The 15,270-nt window shown below is 48.9% G+C and overlaps 1 protein-coding gene and 1 long non-coding RNA gene across 13 annotated transcripts in view; one reads left to right on the forward strand and one right to left on the reverse strand.

Moving 5' to 3' along the window:
- Mideas (mitotic deacetylase associated SANT domain protein) overlaps positions 1-15,270 on the reverse strand; it is a 69,662-nt gene that overhangs the window by 5,599 nt on the left and 48,793 nt on the right. For all 7 annotated transcript variants that reach the window (XM_087553316.1, XM_087553312.1, XM_087553317.1 and 4 more), the window contains 7 exons: positions 6,810-7,155; positions 4,993-5,059; positions 4,376-4,518; positions 4,169-4,272; positions 3,460-3,535; positions 2,727-2,815; positions 1,015-1,164 (listed from right to left, as the gene is read on the reverse strand). In XM_087553316.1, the coding sequence (XP_087409442.1) occupies positions 1,015-1,164; positions 2,727-2,815; positions 3,460-3,535; positions 4,169-4,272; positions 4,376-4,518; positions 4,993-5,059; positions 6,810-7,155 (975 nt within the window). The remainder of the gene's footprint in view (positions 1-1,014; positions 1,165-2,726; positions 2,816-3,459; positions 3,536-4,168; positions 4,273-4,375; positions 4,519-4,992; positions 5,060-6,809; positions 7,156-15,270) is intronic.
- Positions 2,063-13,239, forward strand: LOC120103573 (uncharacterized). 6 transcript variants are annotated; one of them, XR_015623208.1, is made up of 5 exons: positions 2,063-2,190; positions 2,517-2,957; positions 4,588-4,993; positions 5,110-5,248; positions 10,135-13,239. It is a non-coding gene; the product is annotated as an uncharacterized LOC120103573 (long non-coding RNA). The 6 variants fall into 6 exon arrangements; XR_015623204.1 differs by lacking the exon at positions 4,588-4,993 and having other exon boundaries at positions 10,135-12,910; XR_015623207.1 differs by lacking the exon at positions 4,588-4,993 and having other exon boundaries at positions 2,517-3,159; positions 10,135-12,901.

The raw sequence follows: 15,270 nt of genomic DNA on the forward strand, positions 1-15,270 counted from the left end.
AGTCCAGCCTCTTGTACCGGACCTCTGTCATAAGTCACAGCTTTCCTATGGCCCCTTGGCCTGGAAAGAGGATGATAGTTTTGACCCTGGGTGCTCTCAGGGTGAGACTGAGCCAGGGGTTTGGAGGGGGCATGCCAGGACCCACAAACCACCTGGCCTCCTGGATAGATGCCCAGAATCTTTTGAGCACCCTTTGGACAGAGTGACCTCGTGGGCCAGGCAGGAGCTCTGAGCTCCAGCTTAACTGTCTGTGACACATTCTGTATCTCTAACTCCTCATCTGCCATATGGGGACCAAACTACTCCCTGATTTCAAAGTAGAATGCCACCAAGTACTGACTTGTAATTTAGAGACAACGTCAAGAGGATTCATGGGTGCAAAATTAAATCACAGCGTCTTTCAAAGACCAAGTCAGGGTTGGTGTTAATGTGCCTCTTCCCTAGACTTGACAATCTGCAGCCAGCCCTGTCTCAGAGTCCTGGCAGGCAACTGCAGCGTGAAGCTGGCGTTTAGTAACCGTGTTGGTTTTCATGTGTACTTAGTTTTCCCAGTACCTTCTATTTATAAGCAACAAAACTGGTTTCTATTTATGACTGTAATATAAAGCTTCCCTTTTGAGAAAAAAAAAATGAGCTGACAAAAAAAAATTAATAATAAAAGTTGTATGGGACATGACAGGAACAGTAATCGTGGTGTGTGTTAACACACAGACAAAGCAGAAATCATAAAGGTGGTACAAGGAGAGCGGGAGCCCGGATGTGGCCTGAGTGGTCTGCTCGGAGGAGGCAGTAAGATGAAGCTGTGCCTCAGACTCTCCAGTGTTCTACATCAGCACCATCACTGTGACCTGGACAGTCAATGCCAGAGAGCTCAAAAGGTTCAGGGCCTGGGCCACCAACCAGCTCCCCGGAGCTCTCAGGGACCTGCTCTCCTCTGACAGCCCTGTATAAAATGCCAGGAGTCTGGCCCCAGGTGTTACCAACAGTGAGGCGGCAGAGCCAGGAAGGACTCACCTTAACGTCCACCTCGACTTCCTCTTGGCCGGACTTCTCAGCACCGGTATCCAGGTCACCAAAGGTGAGTGTCCCGTTGCGGCCAATTTTCACCTGTTTCTTGTAGGTGTAGTAGAACTCCACGCACTGAGCCACAGTCTTGGTCTGGATCTGAATTAAAGCCAGAAGGGAGGTCAGAGGGAGCTGGTGTGGTTCACCTTTCTCATCGATGCTGGTTCCCTTTAGCCTTAGGCAAAAAACTAAGTCCCAAACCCCAAATTCTCAATGCCTGCTCCACAACGAATCTCAGGCCAATGCAATTAATGGAGGCTTCTGCACCATTGCAACGAAGGACCAGAATTTCTGGGTAGATTTGACTGTGGACTAGAGAGGACCGTGACCTATGAGAGTCCCAACATGAGAGGCTGCACTGGGCCAGCAGGGGCTCAGGAGCCCTGGCTGCGTCGGAATCTGTACCCTAGCAGAGTAACTGAACTCATTCTTATCCCTCAAGCTTCTTGGAAGTTCACCTGGCTCCTCCTGGAGCCCCCAGGTGAAAAGGGGGCTCATCGTTCTGCTTTTTGATATGTATTAAGTGAGGTGATGTCTAGACCATCTCCACAGGCCTCTCAATGTGCCTTCAAATTGCTTGCCAATGCTTAGGGAAGTTTTATTTGAAAATAATCCTCCTGCCCCTGTGTTAGCATTGAGTGTGTGGCCTAGCACATGGCTAGGCGAATGCTCTACCATTAAATAGTACTTCTAATCCTACCCCTGATTATCTAGGCTGGCCTTGAACTTACTTTAGTAGTCCAGGCTGGCTTTGAACTTGTAATCCTCCTACATCATATTCCCAAATAGCTACGATTACAGGCCTATACATCCAGGCTCAGCTGTAGCTTACATTAAATGATTTGGTGAAACTGAGGGGGCGGGGGAGAGATAGCTCTGTGTGTCTCTGGGTCTGTGTTTAGATGCACACAGGGAAAGAGAAGAAAACAAGACATGGTAAAACTGGTAAACCTCGGCAAGGCATTAATTAATGGACTTACTCTTCTCCATTTTCTAGACATTTGGGAATTTCAAACTAAAGTATCCGGGCATCTTCCTCATCCAAAGCCAGCCCCAATACAGCAGTGCAAACCCCCTTCACCAATCAGGAGGACAAATCCACTCCTCTCCAGGGAACAGTGCCAAGTAAGGAAGAGAAATGTCACAGTCATCATGTCCGAGAGGATGTAGGGAAAGCCCAAAGAGGAAGCAGGAGGCCCTTTCCTGGCTTCTAACTGCCACCAAAGGGCTGCACATCCTAGTCCCCCCACTTTCCTAATTTCCATTTTCCCATGTGTGCTGAGTATGTGAGGTGATGTGTGATACTAGAAGCACAGCCCATCTCCATGGTCCTCTCCAATGAGGGCATCCAGCTCGTCTGTTTCAAAGATCTATTTGACCATTGGGTTTGGTTTGGGCAATACACTCCATATAAGGACTGTTTTCTCTTGCCTCCCCTGTTTCCCCACCAGGTTCAGCCATCTCTAGGCCTAAGGTCCTGAGAGCTCGGAAGGCAGGGGAAGATCCTTTGTGCAGATGCGGTTCATCGAGCTATCTCTGAAGCTACTTTAATAGCAGTGATCTAACCACAGCGATGGGGCCCAATCTCAGGCACACTGGGCAAGCACCCTGCCATCTGGACACTTGCTGAGTGACCACAGGATCCTCTTGTTTTTGCTCACCAGTTTCTGCACCAGGAAGAAATCTTTCTTATAGATGGCAATGCCCTTGTTGAACAGCTTCCTCTCAGCCATCTTCCACTCGTCAGAGCCTGGAGAGCAAAGAGGGTGCCAGGTTGTGAATCGGGCAGGAACGTGAGGCACCCAACAGGGTAAAACGTGAGGCCATCCACATCCGCTTCCGTTCCGTACTACTGGCTTCTCGAAGCCTCATCCACTCTCCTCACTTGTCAGGTGTGAATGAACATCAGAACCTGTCCTTCCGGGCATGAGAAAGACTAAATGCTGTAATGGGGGAACAATGTTTTGGGGCTCTGGTACAGACAAAAGGGAGGCTTGGCGATAGTGGCTACTGGGGTCACATGACTGCGTCAATGCCACTCTCACAATCAGTACAGCATCCAGAAAAAACGAGCACTGTAAGGCTAAGTTCCAGGTACCTGACATCAAATTGGTTTGGATTGCACTTCCTATGTTTGACCTTTGTACCTGCGACTAGGCCTTTTTTTTTTTTTTTTTTTTTTTTGCCTCGATTGCCTACCCACTTCAGGCTTCCCCTCAAGGGCCTGGGTAGCCCCGAGAGAGCAATTCAGCTCTGCCATTAGTTTCCTTGCTCTGACTGTTGGCTAACTCCCCGTCCCAATCCCATTCAGCACTGTCTTAGCACTGAGCAGGGCCCCACGGATGCTGGAGAGCTGAGAGGCTCTGGGTCACATGACCCCGAGGTCAGGCCCACCTGTGTAGTGATAGGTAGCCAGTGGGTGATTGTGGGGCCGCAGGGGCTTCTTCAGTAGCAGCTTATTCAGCGCCTCCTGGAGGGAAAGAAAGGGCAGTCAGGAAGCTGGGAAGAGCCACAGTGAAGGTTGAGTGGCCCAGGCCACTGTCTGGGTAGAGTAGGCACTTACTCTCGCCTAACCTAACTGCTGAGAGACAGGGCATGTGGGAGAGAAAGGCAAAACTCAGAAGTGGACCTCTGAGGATTCAAGTCATGAGACCATTGCAGGAACACTTTAAGGGAACCACGGCCATCAAAGTGAGTCGTCTGGGCAGAGAATGCCCTCGGTGACAGTCCTGCCTGAGAGTGGGGGAATCTACTGGTCTAGAATCAAGGACTAGATTCAACAGTAGGACCTTGCACACCCAGCCAGGGTTTGAAGACTAGAGTTCCCTTAGGCCAAGCTCCAGTAGCCTCTTCCTTGCTCAGAGCCCTCATAGGTGCCACAAATCACCATGCCAAGTCATTCCCGTACCGAGGAGGCCAAGGCAAGGTAGACAGTCATGATTGGGGGGTGGGGAGGAGTTAGGAGGAAAAAAAAGAAACACATGCACACTATAAATTAATATAATTTTATACCACCAAGCCTGATTCTAGCAGCAGGTAGGGAAAAATCTACCTGCTTTCTTAAAGGATCCCCCCACCCCCTAATTTAACGAGGCTTTCTTACCAGGATGTCCCCCCGGGACTCATGCAGATAGTGTAGGGCCAGTTCCTGGTTGGTGCCGGCACCAGGGAAAATACTTGAACAGGCGGCCGTCAGCAGGTCATCCACTGAACTCAGCAGAAGCATTGGGGGAACAGGAAATCATGTTCAGGCCTGGGTCCATCTGCCCACCAGCCTGCCGTGCCCTGCTCCCCGGAGATCTCTCCTTACCTTGCCTCTGCTTCTCCCAGCTGCTCTCAAGATGTTCCCAAGGCTGCCACACCAAGTCAGCCTTATGGGGGTCTGCGGCTGCCAGGGATCTGTCTCTCATTGTGGGGATTTCTGCTTGGAACCGGGTGCCGACGTTGATTCGTCTGCAGGGGCGGAAGGGCAGGGAGTGAGGCTTCACTTTGTGGGGACTAAGAACCTGACTTTCTCCCTAGGATGGGAAGAAAACGGTGCAGCTGGCACATGCGGAATGCAGTAAAGCCATAGCTGGGTGTCGGGAATGTGGCTTCTGGGAGACAGACAGCCTGGCTGGGGGCAAGACCAGAAAGACAAGGCTCCACATTCGACAGATAAGGAGAGACTCTTGGGCCCTCCCACCCAGCTCTCCCTCCTGACAAACCCAAGCCAACTTGGTCCTTCCCTCTCCTCTCTGCAACTTCCACACAAAAGCTGGCACAAACAAGAGAGCCCAGGACAGACTACAGAAGTCCAGAGAGACCGACTGGCCCTATGACGGCCCCCACAGAACCCTCCCTTTGCTCCAAAGCCAATCTGCAATGCATTAGGCCCACCTGGGCACCCACATGCACACCATGGGCCTGGGGCAGGGCTGCACTTACGGTTCGATGCTCACAGGGGTGGCCTCCCCCATCACAGAGAGGACGGGCGGGGTGACTTCAGAACTATCTATGGGCAAAGAGCACACTGGTAAATGGCCCCTTCCTTCCTTCCTTCAGGAAAACATTTCTCTCATATACGGCTGTCCTGCATACAAGAGTCACAGTGGTGACTCACTGAGTACACTTGGAACTCAGACACCCTCTGTCCTTGCTCTGCAACTCGAAGACTGTGCAACTCCGGCCCTGGATTAAACTTGTGAGTACCTCAGTTTTCACATCTGCAAAGGGGGTTATTTCTTTCTGTCTCCTGGGGCTAATGAGACTTTTGAATTAAATAAGAGACCAGCACTGCATAACTATCAGCTATCACTGTTAGCACGACCATCAAAGCCCAGCCCCAGCTTCCAGGAGCTCCCTCTCCACACACTTCAGCAGAAAACTCTGTTTTACTTTTGTTTTATTCTATCAAAGAGCCTGAAAGGAAGCACACCAGGAAGATGGTAACAGTCTCTTCATAATTATCCTTTGTAGTCTCTCTGGATTTTTTTTTTTTTGCCTCACTTTTCTCCAACTTAATCTTAACGCCTGATGGGATGAAAACACTCCCTTAATCAAAAAAAACAAAAAACAAAAACAAAAACCACACACAACCTCTGTTGCTGTCCCCTGCAGCATGAGACCAAGTCTGAATCCCTCAGCTGTTTCAGGAAGTTCCCATGGCCTGTGGTCTGTACCCCTCCACCCGCTACAGCCCAGGCTCTCACCCCTACCTTGTGGCCCTCGATCCCTGCTCAGCCCCACTCCACGCCTGAAGTGCCTGCCCCTCCCTCTCTGCAGGAGTTCAGCCTGACTCCACCCTCTCCCAAATTCTTTCCTTATCTCTGCAGGCTTCCGCAGGTTAGAAACTTGGTGGCAGCCACGTTCACCATTCACCGTGTGCTGGTCTCACACTGCTAGGAGCCTCTGCTTTTCTGTCTCCCCAGTTTCCCTGCACTTTCTTTAGACTAGATAACGGTGCCGGTACAATTCTTGAAGCCTGCACAGGATCCAGTTCGAGGTTTTACACCCAATGTTCAGTAAACACTTATTGGGCACTCTGACGTCTTTGTTGGCTCCGGTCCTTGATTTCTAGCACAAACTGAGGCAGGGAGGGAAACTTCCCAGGTAAGCGCTTGTAAAACCTACTGCTTGCCAACATAGGGCAATTTCCACCCACAGACACTAGGAGGCACCAGAGAACTACACCATGGGTGATGATATCTGGGGTCAGAGGTTAACTGGGAGAAGCCTGCACCTTTGCCTTCCCCTATAAGGAAGGGATCAGGTGATCCCACTTTCCAAATGAGAACCCCTTCGTAAAATGGACATTTTTAAGCCTCACAACACCGGGGCCCGTTCTTAACCAGAATGTCTCAGCATGCCCAGGAGACCAGGTCAGCCACCTACTATGAACAATGCTAATTTCCGTGACTCCCACCACAGTCTGAGGGGGTAGCTATTAGATCGAATGGTAGGGAACTGCTGTTTGTGGATCAGCTGAATATCGGCAATTCCATCATCAGCCAAGCATGACTAATCGAATCCTGATCCTTGCTGAATACTGAAGGAACTGAGGTCTGAGCAGTTGGACTTGTGGATGTGACCGTGAAGAGTGGACAGGGAGCGGGGATCAGACTCCACACAGGAGGGCTGACCACGCATCACCCCACCCCTTCAGGGGAGAGAGCCGAGTTCTTCCTCCAGCCTCCAGCCCCCTTTAACCCACAGACAGAACTGTTTCTATGATCCCCACTGCCACAACCACCAGGGTCACTCACTAGAGCGGAGCAGGGTCCTATGGGCACTCTTTGGCGTGATAGGAGGAGGGGCCGGGACGTTGCTGGTTGACAGGATGGCATTGAAGTAGAGGCCAGAGCCTTCCCGAACGGGGCTGAGAATGGGGGGTGGTGTGTAAGGGGGCAGCTCGAAGCTCCTCTCAGAGGGGTGGTCAGCAAGGCGCACAGGAGAACGCAGGTGGCTCTGGTAGGGGGTGATGTTGGAGTAGACAGGAGGGGCAATGAAAGTGCCCGCCTTGGTGGGGATGATGAGAGGCTCCGGCCGTGGCCGCTGCTTTGGTTTCCGCATAGAAGGTTCTCCCTCCAACTTGGCGTTCAGGTCTTCGGCCTGGAGAAGGAAACAGAACAAAGAGGCTCAGCCTCTTGTGCCCCCGGGACCCTGTGGTCTTGGAAGATGAGAAAGCCCCAAAGCTCAGCTTACTGGTTCACAGGCTAGCAAACCATCGAGGCCAGAGTAAGTGGTTTGGGTTGAGGAAGCCATCTGCTCTACTTTTACTTTTCTTAAAAAAAAAAAAAGGAAGGAATCAGTCCTGTCAAAACCTAGACAGTGCTCTTAGTTACAAACTTGGGTTTGGGTTCCAGGTCATGGCACAGCGCCCAATCATACTGCTAAGTATGCAGTAGGAAGGAGAGTTCGGTCAGTCAGGGCCCAGGTGCTCAACTGCAGAGCCAAGCTCGATCGCCTTGGCTGGCTGTTTAAAATGAGGCTTCCGACGCACATCTTCGCCTCTCTTTTAAAAGGCTGAATTCGTTTTTACTTATGTGTGCACATGTCTGTGGAAGAGCAGCGGGCACTCTCAACTGCTGAGCGCCCTTCCAACCTCCATGCTCACTTTTTAAAAAAGATTTACTTTATGTGTATAAGTACACTGTAGCTGTCTTCAGACGACCAGAAGAGGGCATCGGATCCCATTACAGATGGATGTGAGCCACCATGTGGCTGGTGGGATTCGAACTCAGGACCTCTGGGGGAGCAATCAGTGCTCTTAACCGCAGAGCCATCTCTCCAGCCCCTGCTCCTTCACTTTAATGTGGGACTAGAATAGGAAATTCGTACCAGGTCTGGTAGCTCTGCTGATTAAATCAGCCAGTCTGAGGAAATGAATAAGCACATTTGTTTTTGTGGACGATGGAGATCGAATCCTCCGCCTGTGCATTCGAGGCAAGCACTGCACCACCCAGCAAAGTCTCCACACCACAGGCTCTCCCTCGGCCTTGACATTGAGCTCCTTGGCCTAGAGAGGGCAACAGAGCGCGGGCGGCTCAGTCTCCTGGAGAGCCACAGGGGCGAATGTATGGAAATCCATGCTCTGTGGGTGCACAGTATTCCTGTCATTACCTTAGTCCAGATCCTGTATGGAACAGAAGCCTGAATTGTGTGCCGTGAGATAGTATTAGGTCTGCTGATGTCAGAGGCTAGCCCACCCAGGTTGTCAAAGGTTGGCCTTCCTAGCTCCACTTATGAGCGTCTATAATGAACAGAAAGCAGGGCCATCAAGAAAGAGCCTTTCTTAGTCTGTGCTAACACTCTCCAAGGGGAGGCCTACAGCATCTCTGGGCACCTGGTAATCAGAAGTCACCCAAACTGAACAGAGGGCACCGAAGGCTCTCCCTCCTTCAACACATTCCAGCCAAGGGGGCTCGCCTTCCGAGACCCTGGCATGACCTTCCTGTGTGTTCTCATGTCCCTTCTACAAATTAGGATGAACCAAGACCGTTCATTCCTCCGCCTTTAGGGGAACAGTATGACTGCACAGGGGTGTCCCTGCAGCAGAGTCAACTTGACTTAAACCAAACCCAGCTAAGACAAACTGCCTCCATTAGCTTGGCCTCATGACCAGTCTGTGGGGGCATCTTTTTAACTTCTAATTGATGGGAGAGGCCCAGCCCTCTGTGGGCACTCCCACCCCTGGCCAGGCGGTCCTGGGTTCTATAAGAAGACAGGCTGAGGGAGCCATGAGGAACAAGCCAGTGAGCAGCCCTCCTCCACGGCCTCGGCATCAGCTCCTGCCTGAGCTCCTGCCCTGACTTCCCTCATGTCCAACTATAAACTAGAGGACGAAATAAACAAACTCCTTCCCCCACAGGTTGCTTTTGGTCTTGGTGTTTATCACAGCAACAGGAAAATACATCTGGAGCTAATGGCCTCCCCCCTGTGCTGGATAATCCCAAACGAAGCCAGTTCCAACTCTTTACGGTCAGAGATTTAAACTGTCCCGTGGTCAAGTTGTGATAATGCTATGGAGACTATTTTAAAAAGGAAGGAGGAGGGGGGAGGGAGACAAGGAAGGAAGGAAAGAATTAATTAATTGCAGGGCAGGCAGACAGGCAAATAGACCATATGCATGTATTCTGATGCAAGCCAAACATTTATGGATGAAATGTTACAATGTGTGCAATGCGACTCAGAATATCTCAGTGTCATGAGAGTACAGACAAGTAAGATGGCTGTGTTCTGATACAATTATGAGAACCGGGGATGACTAAGCACTGGCTCACTAGACCTTTTCATGAATGATTGGAAATGTTTACAATACAGAGAAACATACTAAACAAACAAATAACAAAATATAACACCCTGCCCCGCCCCCACACTACAGAACAAGACCCCAGAAAGCAGATAGTTTGGGGCTAACTCTCCTGTAGTATCTCTCAGTAATCTTGGAGCCCTTTAGGACAGCCAGACCCCTCAAAGGCAAAGACTCAAAAGATGCAATCTAGGGTCAGTTCTGCCATTAGCTGGTCATATGACCTCAGGTGGGTGCTAAGGTTTGCGGTTTGAGGTTTGATGATGGGAACAGAACCTGAGACCTGCACAGGTTAGGCAAGTGCCCAGTCATTAAGCTACTAAGACCCCAGGGCTACGGTTGAATATTGTTTGCACCTCAAGCACACACTCATGTGGGGTTTAATCCTCAAAGCCTGATGTCAACAGTATTAAGAAGGTGGAAACTGTAGTCTAGATGATATTTAGAGACAGGGAAGTAACTGATTAAGTTTACATAAGGTCATCAAAGTGGGGCCACCATAGTTGAATCCTGTGTGGCCTCAGAAGAATACAGACAAGAGAGAGAGAGAGACAGACAGACAAAAAGAAGTTTCCTATATTTTTTCCCTGTGAATTTCTACGATTATCTTGGAACTCTGCCTGCAGGATGACTGTCACCAGAAAAGGCCCCTGTACTTTGTACCGATAGAACGAGCCAAACTAACCCTCATCATTATGTTGTCTGCCTCGGGTGTTTTGTTAGAAGGAGGAAAAGCAGACTAATGCAGCCTCTTGACTTTCCTGGACCTGTTTCCTCAGATATGAAATGGAGACACTGACTATGTAGCTGCTCTGGCTCCTTCCTACCCTCTGTCAAGACAAGCTACTGGGCCTCAACTTCCAGCCTCTAACACAGTTTCCCCCACAAAGAAGACCTCAGAAAGCCAATAAACTTGAATCACCTCACAAAGATCTTGAAGGCCCTGTCTCTTTCCTATTATAGAGAGAGAGCAAGCACGCAGGCCGGCTCTTCAACAGAATAAACAGGAAACCTGAACTGAACAGAAAAAAAATCATTCCCGAAGATACCAGACCAAACAGCCTGACAAAGAATTAAGGACACAAGACCTGAGGTGGACGTGGGACCAAACGGGCAAACCCAGCATCTCAGCGGCCTTACACTACAGGTGAATGCTGTTACTTGGAGAAGCAACTGGGAGGGGCTGAGGGCTAGCGGATCCTGCTTCAAGAATGACCAGAATAAAAACCGTGGCTCAGGATCACTGCGGGTGGCTAACAGGCTCATCCTCACAGGAACACTTAAATCATGTCCTCTGTTTCTGATTTAAGTAAAAGAGAGTCAGGATTTCATAGAAAAAGTAAGCATGGCTTGGTGGGGAGAGTGCTTGACATACAAATACAAGGATGTGAGTTTGGTTCCTCAGAACCCACATAAAAAAGCCAGATGTGGTGGCAAACATCTGTTATCCCCAGGTTTGGGAGGTGGAGACTGGAGGATCCTTGGGGTCTGCTGGCCAGCCAGTCTGGCTGAAGTATCAAGCTTCAGGTTCAGAAAGGGACATGTAAGTGAGAAAGACAGCTAACACCATCCTCTAGCCATCACAGGCACACACACATAAGCACCCACATCTCTATGCATGTGCGTATCACTAACACAAGTGCCGGAGTTTTTCATCCGTTTTCAAGATATGTAGTGTCTTGAATAGAAAAAAACAAAAAACCAAACAAATGAACAAAAATAACAGGGGTCTGGAAGAGGTGACTCAGAAGTTACGAGAACTGGCTGCTCTTCCAGAGGATCCAGGTTCAATTCCTAGCACCCACATGGTGACTCACAAGTAACTCGCTCCAGTCCCAAGGGAAGTGATGCCCTCTTCCAGCCTCTATGGGCACCAGGCCCATCTGTGGTACACAGACATACATGCAGGCAAAACACCCATTCACATAAACAAACACACAAGCAAGCAAGCAAGCTAAGAAGAGGAAGCAGCAGCAGCAGCAGCAGCAGCAGCAGCAGCCGCCGCCGCCATGTGGTGGTGGCACATGTCTTCCATTCCAGCACTTGAGACAGGCAGGCAGATCTCTGTGAGTTCAAGGCCAGCCTGATCTACAGACCTAGTTCCAGAACAGTCAAAACTACGCAGAGAAACCGTCTCAAAAATCAAACAAACAAAAGAGCAGCCATATTAGGAGCTGTGTGGGGAGCTGGTCAACCTTGATCTGCTAAAGAAGTTGTGGCTGGAGAGACGCGAGTGAAGTACTTGCTCTGTCAGTGTGAGGACCCGAGTTTGGATCCCCAGCACCCACATAAGATCCAAACATGCACCTCTGCCTTTAATCCCAGCACTCCTGTGGCAAGATGAAAAGTGGAGGCAGAGAAGCCCCGGGAAGCCGGAGAGCCAACCAGCCTGATGACACAGCTGCAAATGGTGAGGCACAAACACAGAGGGTGCCCTTTGACCTCCGCACGCATGACAGCACATGAATATGCAAGACGGCACGCACGAGCGCACACACACACACACACACACACACACACACACACACACACACACACTTTTGTAAAGGCAGGCTGAGGGCTCAGTGAGTAAAGGTACTTGTTGCCGAGGCTGACAATTTGAACTCAATCCCTGGAACCACACAGCAAGAGGAGAGAACGGACTCACACAGGACTCACACAAACTGACCTCCGACCTCCACATACACACCACAGCATGCACACACACTCACACCCATACACTCCCAAAAAATAAAGTGGATGTTTTTGTTTGGTTTTGAAGACAAAAACAAAAAAAGTAGAGGGGTGGGGACAGAGAAAGTTATTGTAAAGTCAAAGGCATCATTTCCCCCGAGACTGGTGCCCTCTATATAAAGTCCAGGTTGGTCTAAAACTATGAGACCTGGATGGCCTGAACTCCGAGATTCAACCGCCTCTGCCTTCCAAGCTCGGGGATTAAAGGCGTGCACCACCATGCCCAGCTCACATTCAGACATCCTTCGTACACAGCATGATGCTATGATTGGGTGTGGTTTATCCTCCAAGGGTTCACAGAGCAGAGGCCTGGTCCCCAGCACAGGGCAAATGGGGGAACTTTAGGAAGTGGGACTGGAGCACGGTACTCAAGTCCGGGGTACAGCCTTTGGCAGACATTGTTGCTGCTCAAGAACTGAGTGAGCTATCGAGTAAGCAAGCTGTTAAAAAGGACAGAACTTGTCCTTGATTCCTTATGCCTCATATCTGTCTGTGTGTCTGTCTCTGTCAAGCCATCTGCAATATTGTGCAGGGACCAAGAGGGCCTGAAAGCACAAAGCCGTTTAATCTTGGACTTTCCACACTAAAACCATAAACTGGATAAACTTCCTTTTAAATAAGCACCAGCCACAGGGTATGGACTAATATACTTGAAATTTATTTTAAAAACAACCCGACTGGCATACAAGGAAGCAGGATGTGATCTGAAAGGTAGGAAACGCCAGGTGTGCGAGCGCGCACTTGTGATCCCAGCATGCAGGAAGCAGAGGCAGGTGGATCTCTGCCTGTGAGGCAACAAATTCCAGGCTGCCCAAAATAGACAAAAAAAAAAAAAAAAAAAAGACAAAAAGAAGAAACAGGTAACAAGAAAAAAAAATGGGAGTTACGATATAAACCTTAAGAACTAAATTTATTCTACACAATAAAATTAAAGGTCAGAAGGTTGAGAGTTTCATCAAAAATCTTGAAGCTCTGACAGTAAACCTGGCAGTGAAGCCGGGTCAGTGACATGGCCTGATAACCCGAGTTCAAGCTACGAGTCTTACAGGGCAGAAGGAACTGTAAGTGGTCCTTTGACCTTCACAGCAACACCCTGGCACATAAGCCCCACACATGTCAATCAAATAATAAATGTGAAAAGGCGTTTGCATTTAGAATGTTTTGATTTGTTTACTTTATGTGTGTGAGTGTTTTGCCTGCACGCATGCATGTCTGCACACATACACACAGGGCCCACAGAGGTCAGAAGAGGGCATCGGAGCCTCTGAAACTGGACTTACAGATGGTTGTGAGCCACACTGTGGGTGTTAGGAATTAAACTTGTGTCCTCTGGGAGATGCAACAAGTGCTCTTAACCACTGAGTAACCTCTCCAGCCCCAAACTTTTTAAGTTTAATAACTAGCTAGGCATGGTGGTACACACCTTTAATCCTAGCAGATGTGAGGCAGAAACAGACCGATCTATGTGAGTTCAAGGCCAACCAGGGATCTCATCTTAAAACAAAACAAAAGACAAACAACAATGTGAAATACCCAAAGTCAGAACTGGACAAATGGGTTTAACAGTAGACACGAGTAAAGAGAGAATTAGTGAAATGAAATAGAGTTAAAATTCAGACAGAAAACAGGACACACAAATGGAATGGTTATATGGTAAAGGGCCGACAGGCATGTAACTGGAGATCCAGAAGGAAAGTCGAGAGAAAAAAAGCTCAAAGACTTCAGAAGCACTGTATACGCTAAGCAAGATAAACAGCAAAACTATCAAAATTCTAAGGCAAAAACAACCAAACCACCTCAAATCTTGAGAGTAACAAGATCAAAATATATATTAAAACAACAGTGCTGGGGCTGGAGATGGCTCAGCGGTTAAGAGCACCGACTGCTCTTCCAGAGGTCCTGAGTTCAATTCCCAGCAACCACATGGTGGCTCACAACCATCTGTAATGGGATCTGATGCCCTCTTCTGGTGTGTCTGAAGACAGCTACAGTGTCCTCGTATACATTAAATAAATAAATATTAAACAACAACAAAACCAGAGCCTGGTGATGGTGGCTCACACCTTTAATCCAGCACTTGGGAGGCAGAGGCAGGCGGATCTCTGTGCATTTGAGGCCAGCCTAGACTATGGAGTTCTGGGACAGCTAGGGCTACAATACAAACTTTGTCTAGAAACACAGAATAAACAAGACAATGGGGTGGGATCTTTAAAGTATGGAGCCAGACCTAAGACTATGCCACTCAGCAAAGTTATCCTTTATAAAGGACATCAAAGAAAACACTCCAGAAATAAAAATCACATCATTAGCAGACTCGCAGCAAAGGAAAACCCTAAGCAAGTTCTTCAAGTAACGTACAAACTGTCCAAGACAGACACCCGAGAGCTGGACATACGAGAAACATGAAATGGCACATGTAAATGGGTAACGGGGTAAATCAAAGAACAACAGCTACATATATGTCCTCTTGATGACCAGTACCCCAAAATTAAAACACCTGCTAATAATTCTTCAAGCTAGGGGTTGGCAGGAAACGGAGTTAAACCCTCTAGGAGCTTTGTTCTGTCCAGGAAGCGGTCAAAGTCCTTACATTATATTTCAGCAAATCAACGCTATATACTGTTTAAGTCTGTAGGGGTCTCCTCAGCCAGGGAATTAAACTCTGCCACAAGCAGTCACTGTATACCACATGAGGGTGCTAGACATGTGATATCCCTCAGGGAACTGAGGAAACCATGCAGAAATCCAGGTAAAGTAACCAGGGAGAAACTGACAGAGAAGTATATAACTGATACATTGTGCATGCGCGCACACACATGCACGCGCACACACATGCACGCGCGCGCACACACACACACACACTGGGCAGTGTGTAACAAAGACAAGATATCAGTAGAACACTAACAGCGGGAGACAGAGCTCGACCCAGGTATAGCGGTAATTACTTGAAGCAGAGATTCTATCCATGGAGGCCAAAAAGGTAGGACTCCCAGGCAGACAGCAGAGGGACTGCTCCTGAGGGCTGGGGCGGGAGTGAGGAACCAAAGTTCAGTAAAAACTGGAGATACAAATTCAGTTACCTATTGTACAGCACAATGGCTTTCATTACTCTGCATTAATTTCTTTCTCTTACAAGATTGCTAAGAGACCAGATCTTAAATGTTCTCATAACAAAAAATAAG

Source organism: Rattus norvegicus, chromosome 6, assembly GCF_021556685.1.
Source record: "Rattus norvegicus strain SHRSP/BbbUtx chromosome 6, alternate assembly SHRSP_T2T, whole genome shotgun sequence".
In the NCBI taxonomy this organism is placed as follows: domain Eukaryota; kingdom Metazoa; phylum Chordata; class Mammalia; order Rodentia; family Muridae; genus Rattus; species Rattus norvegicus.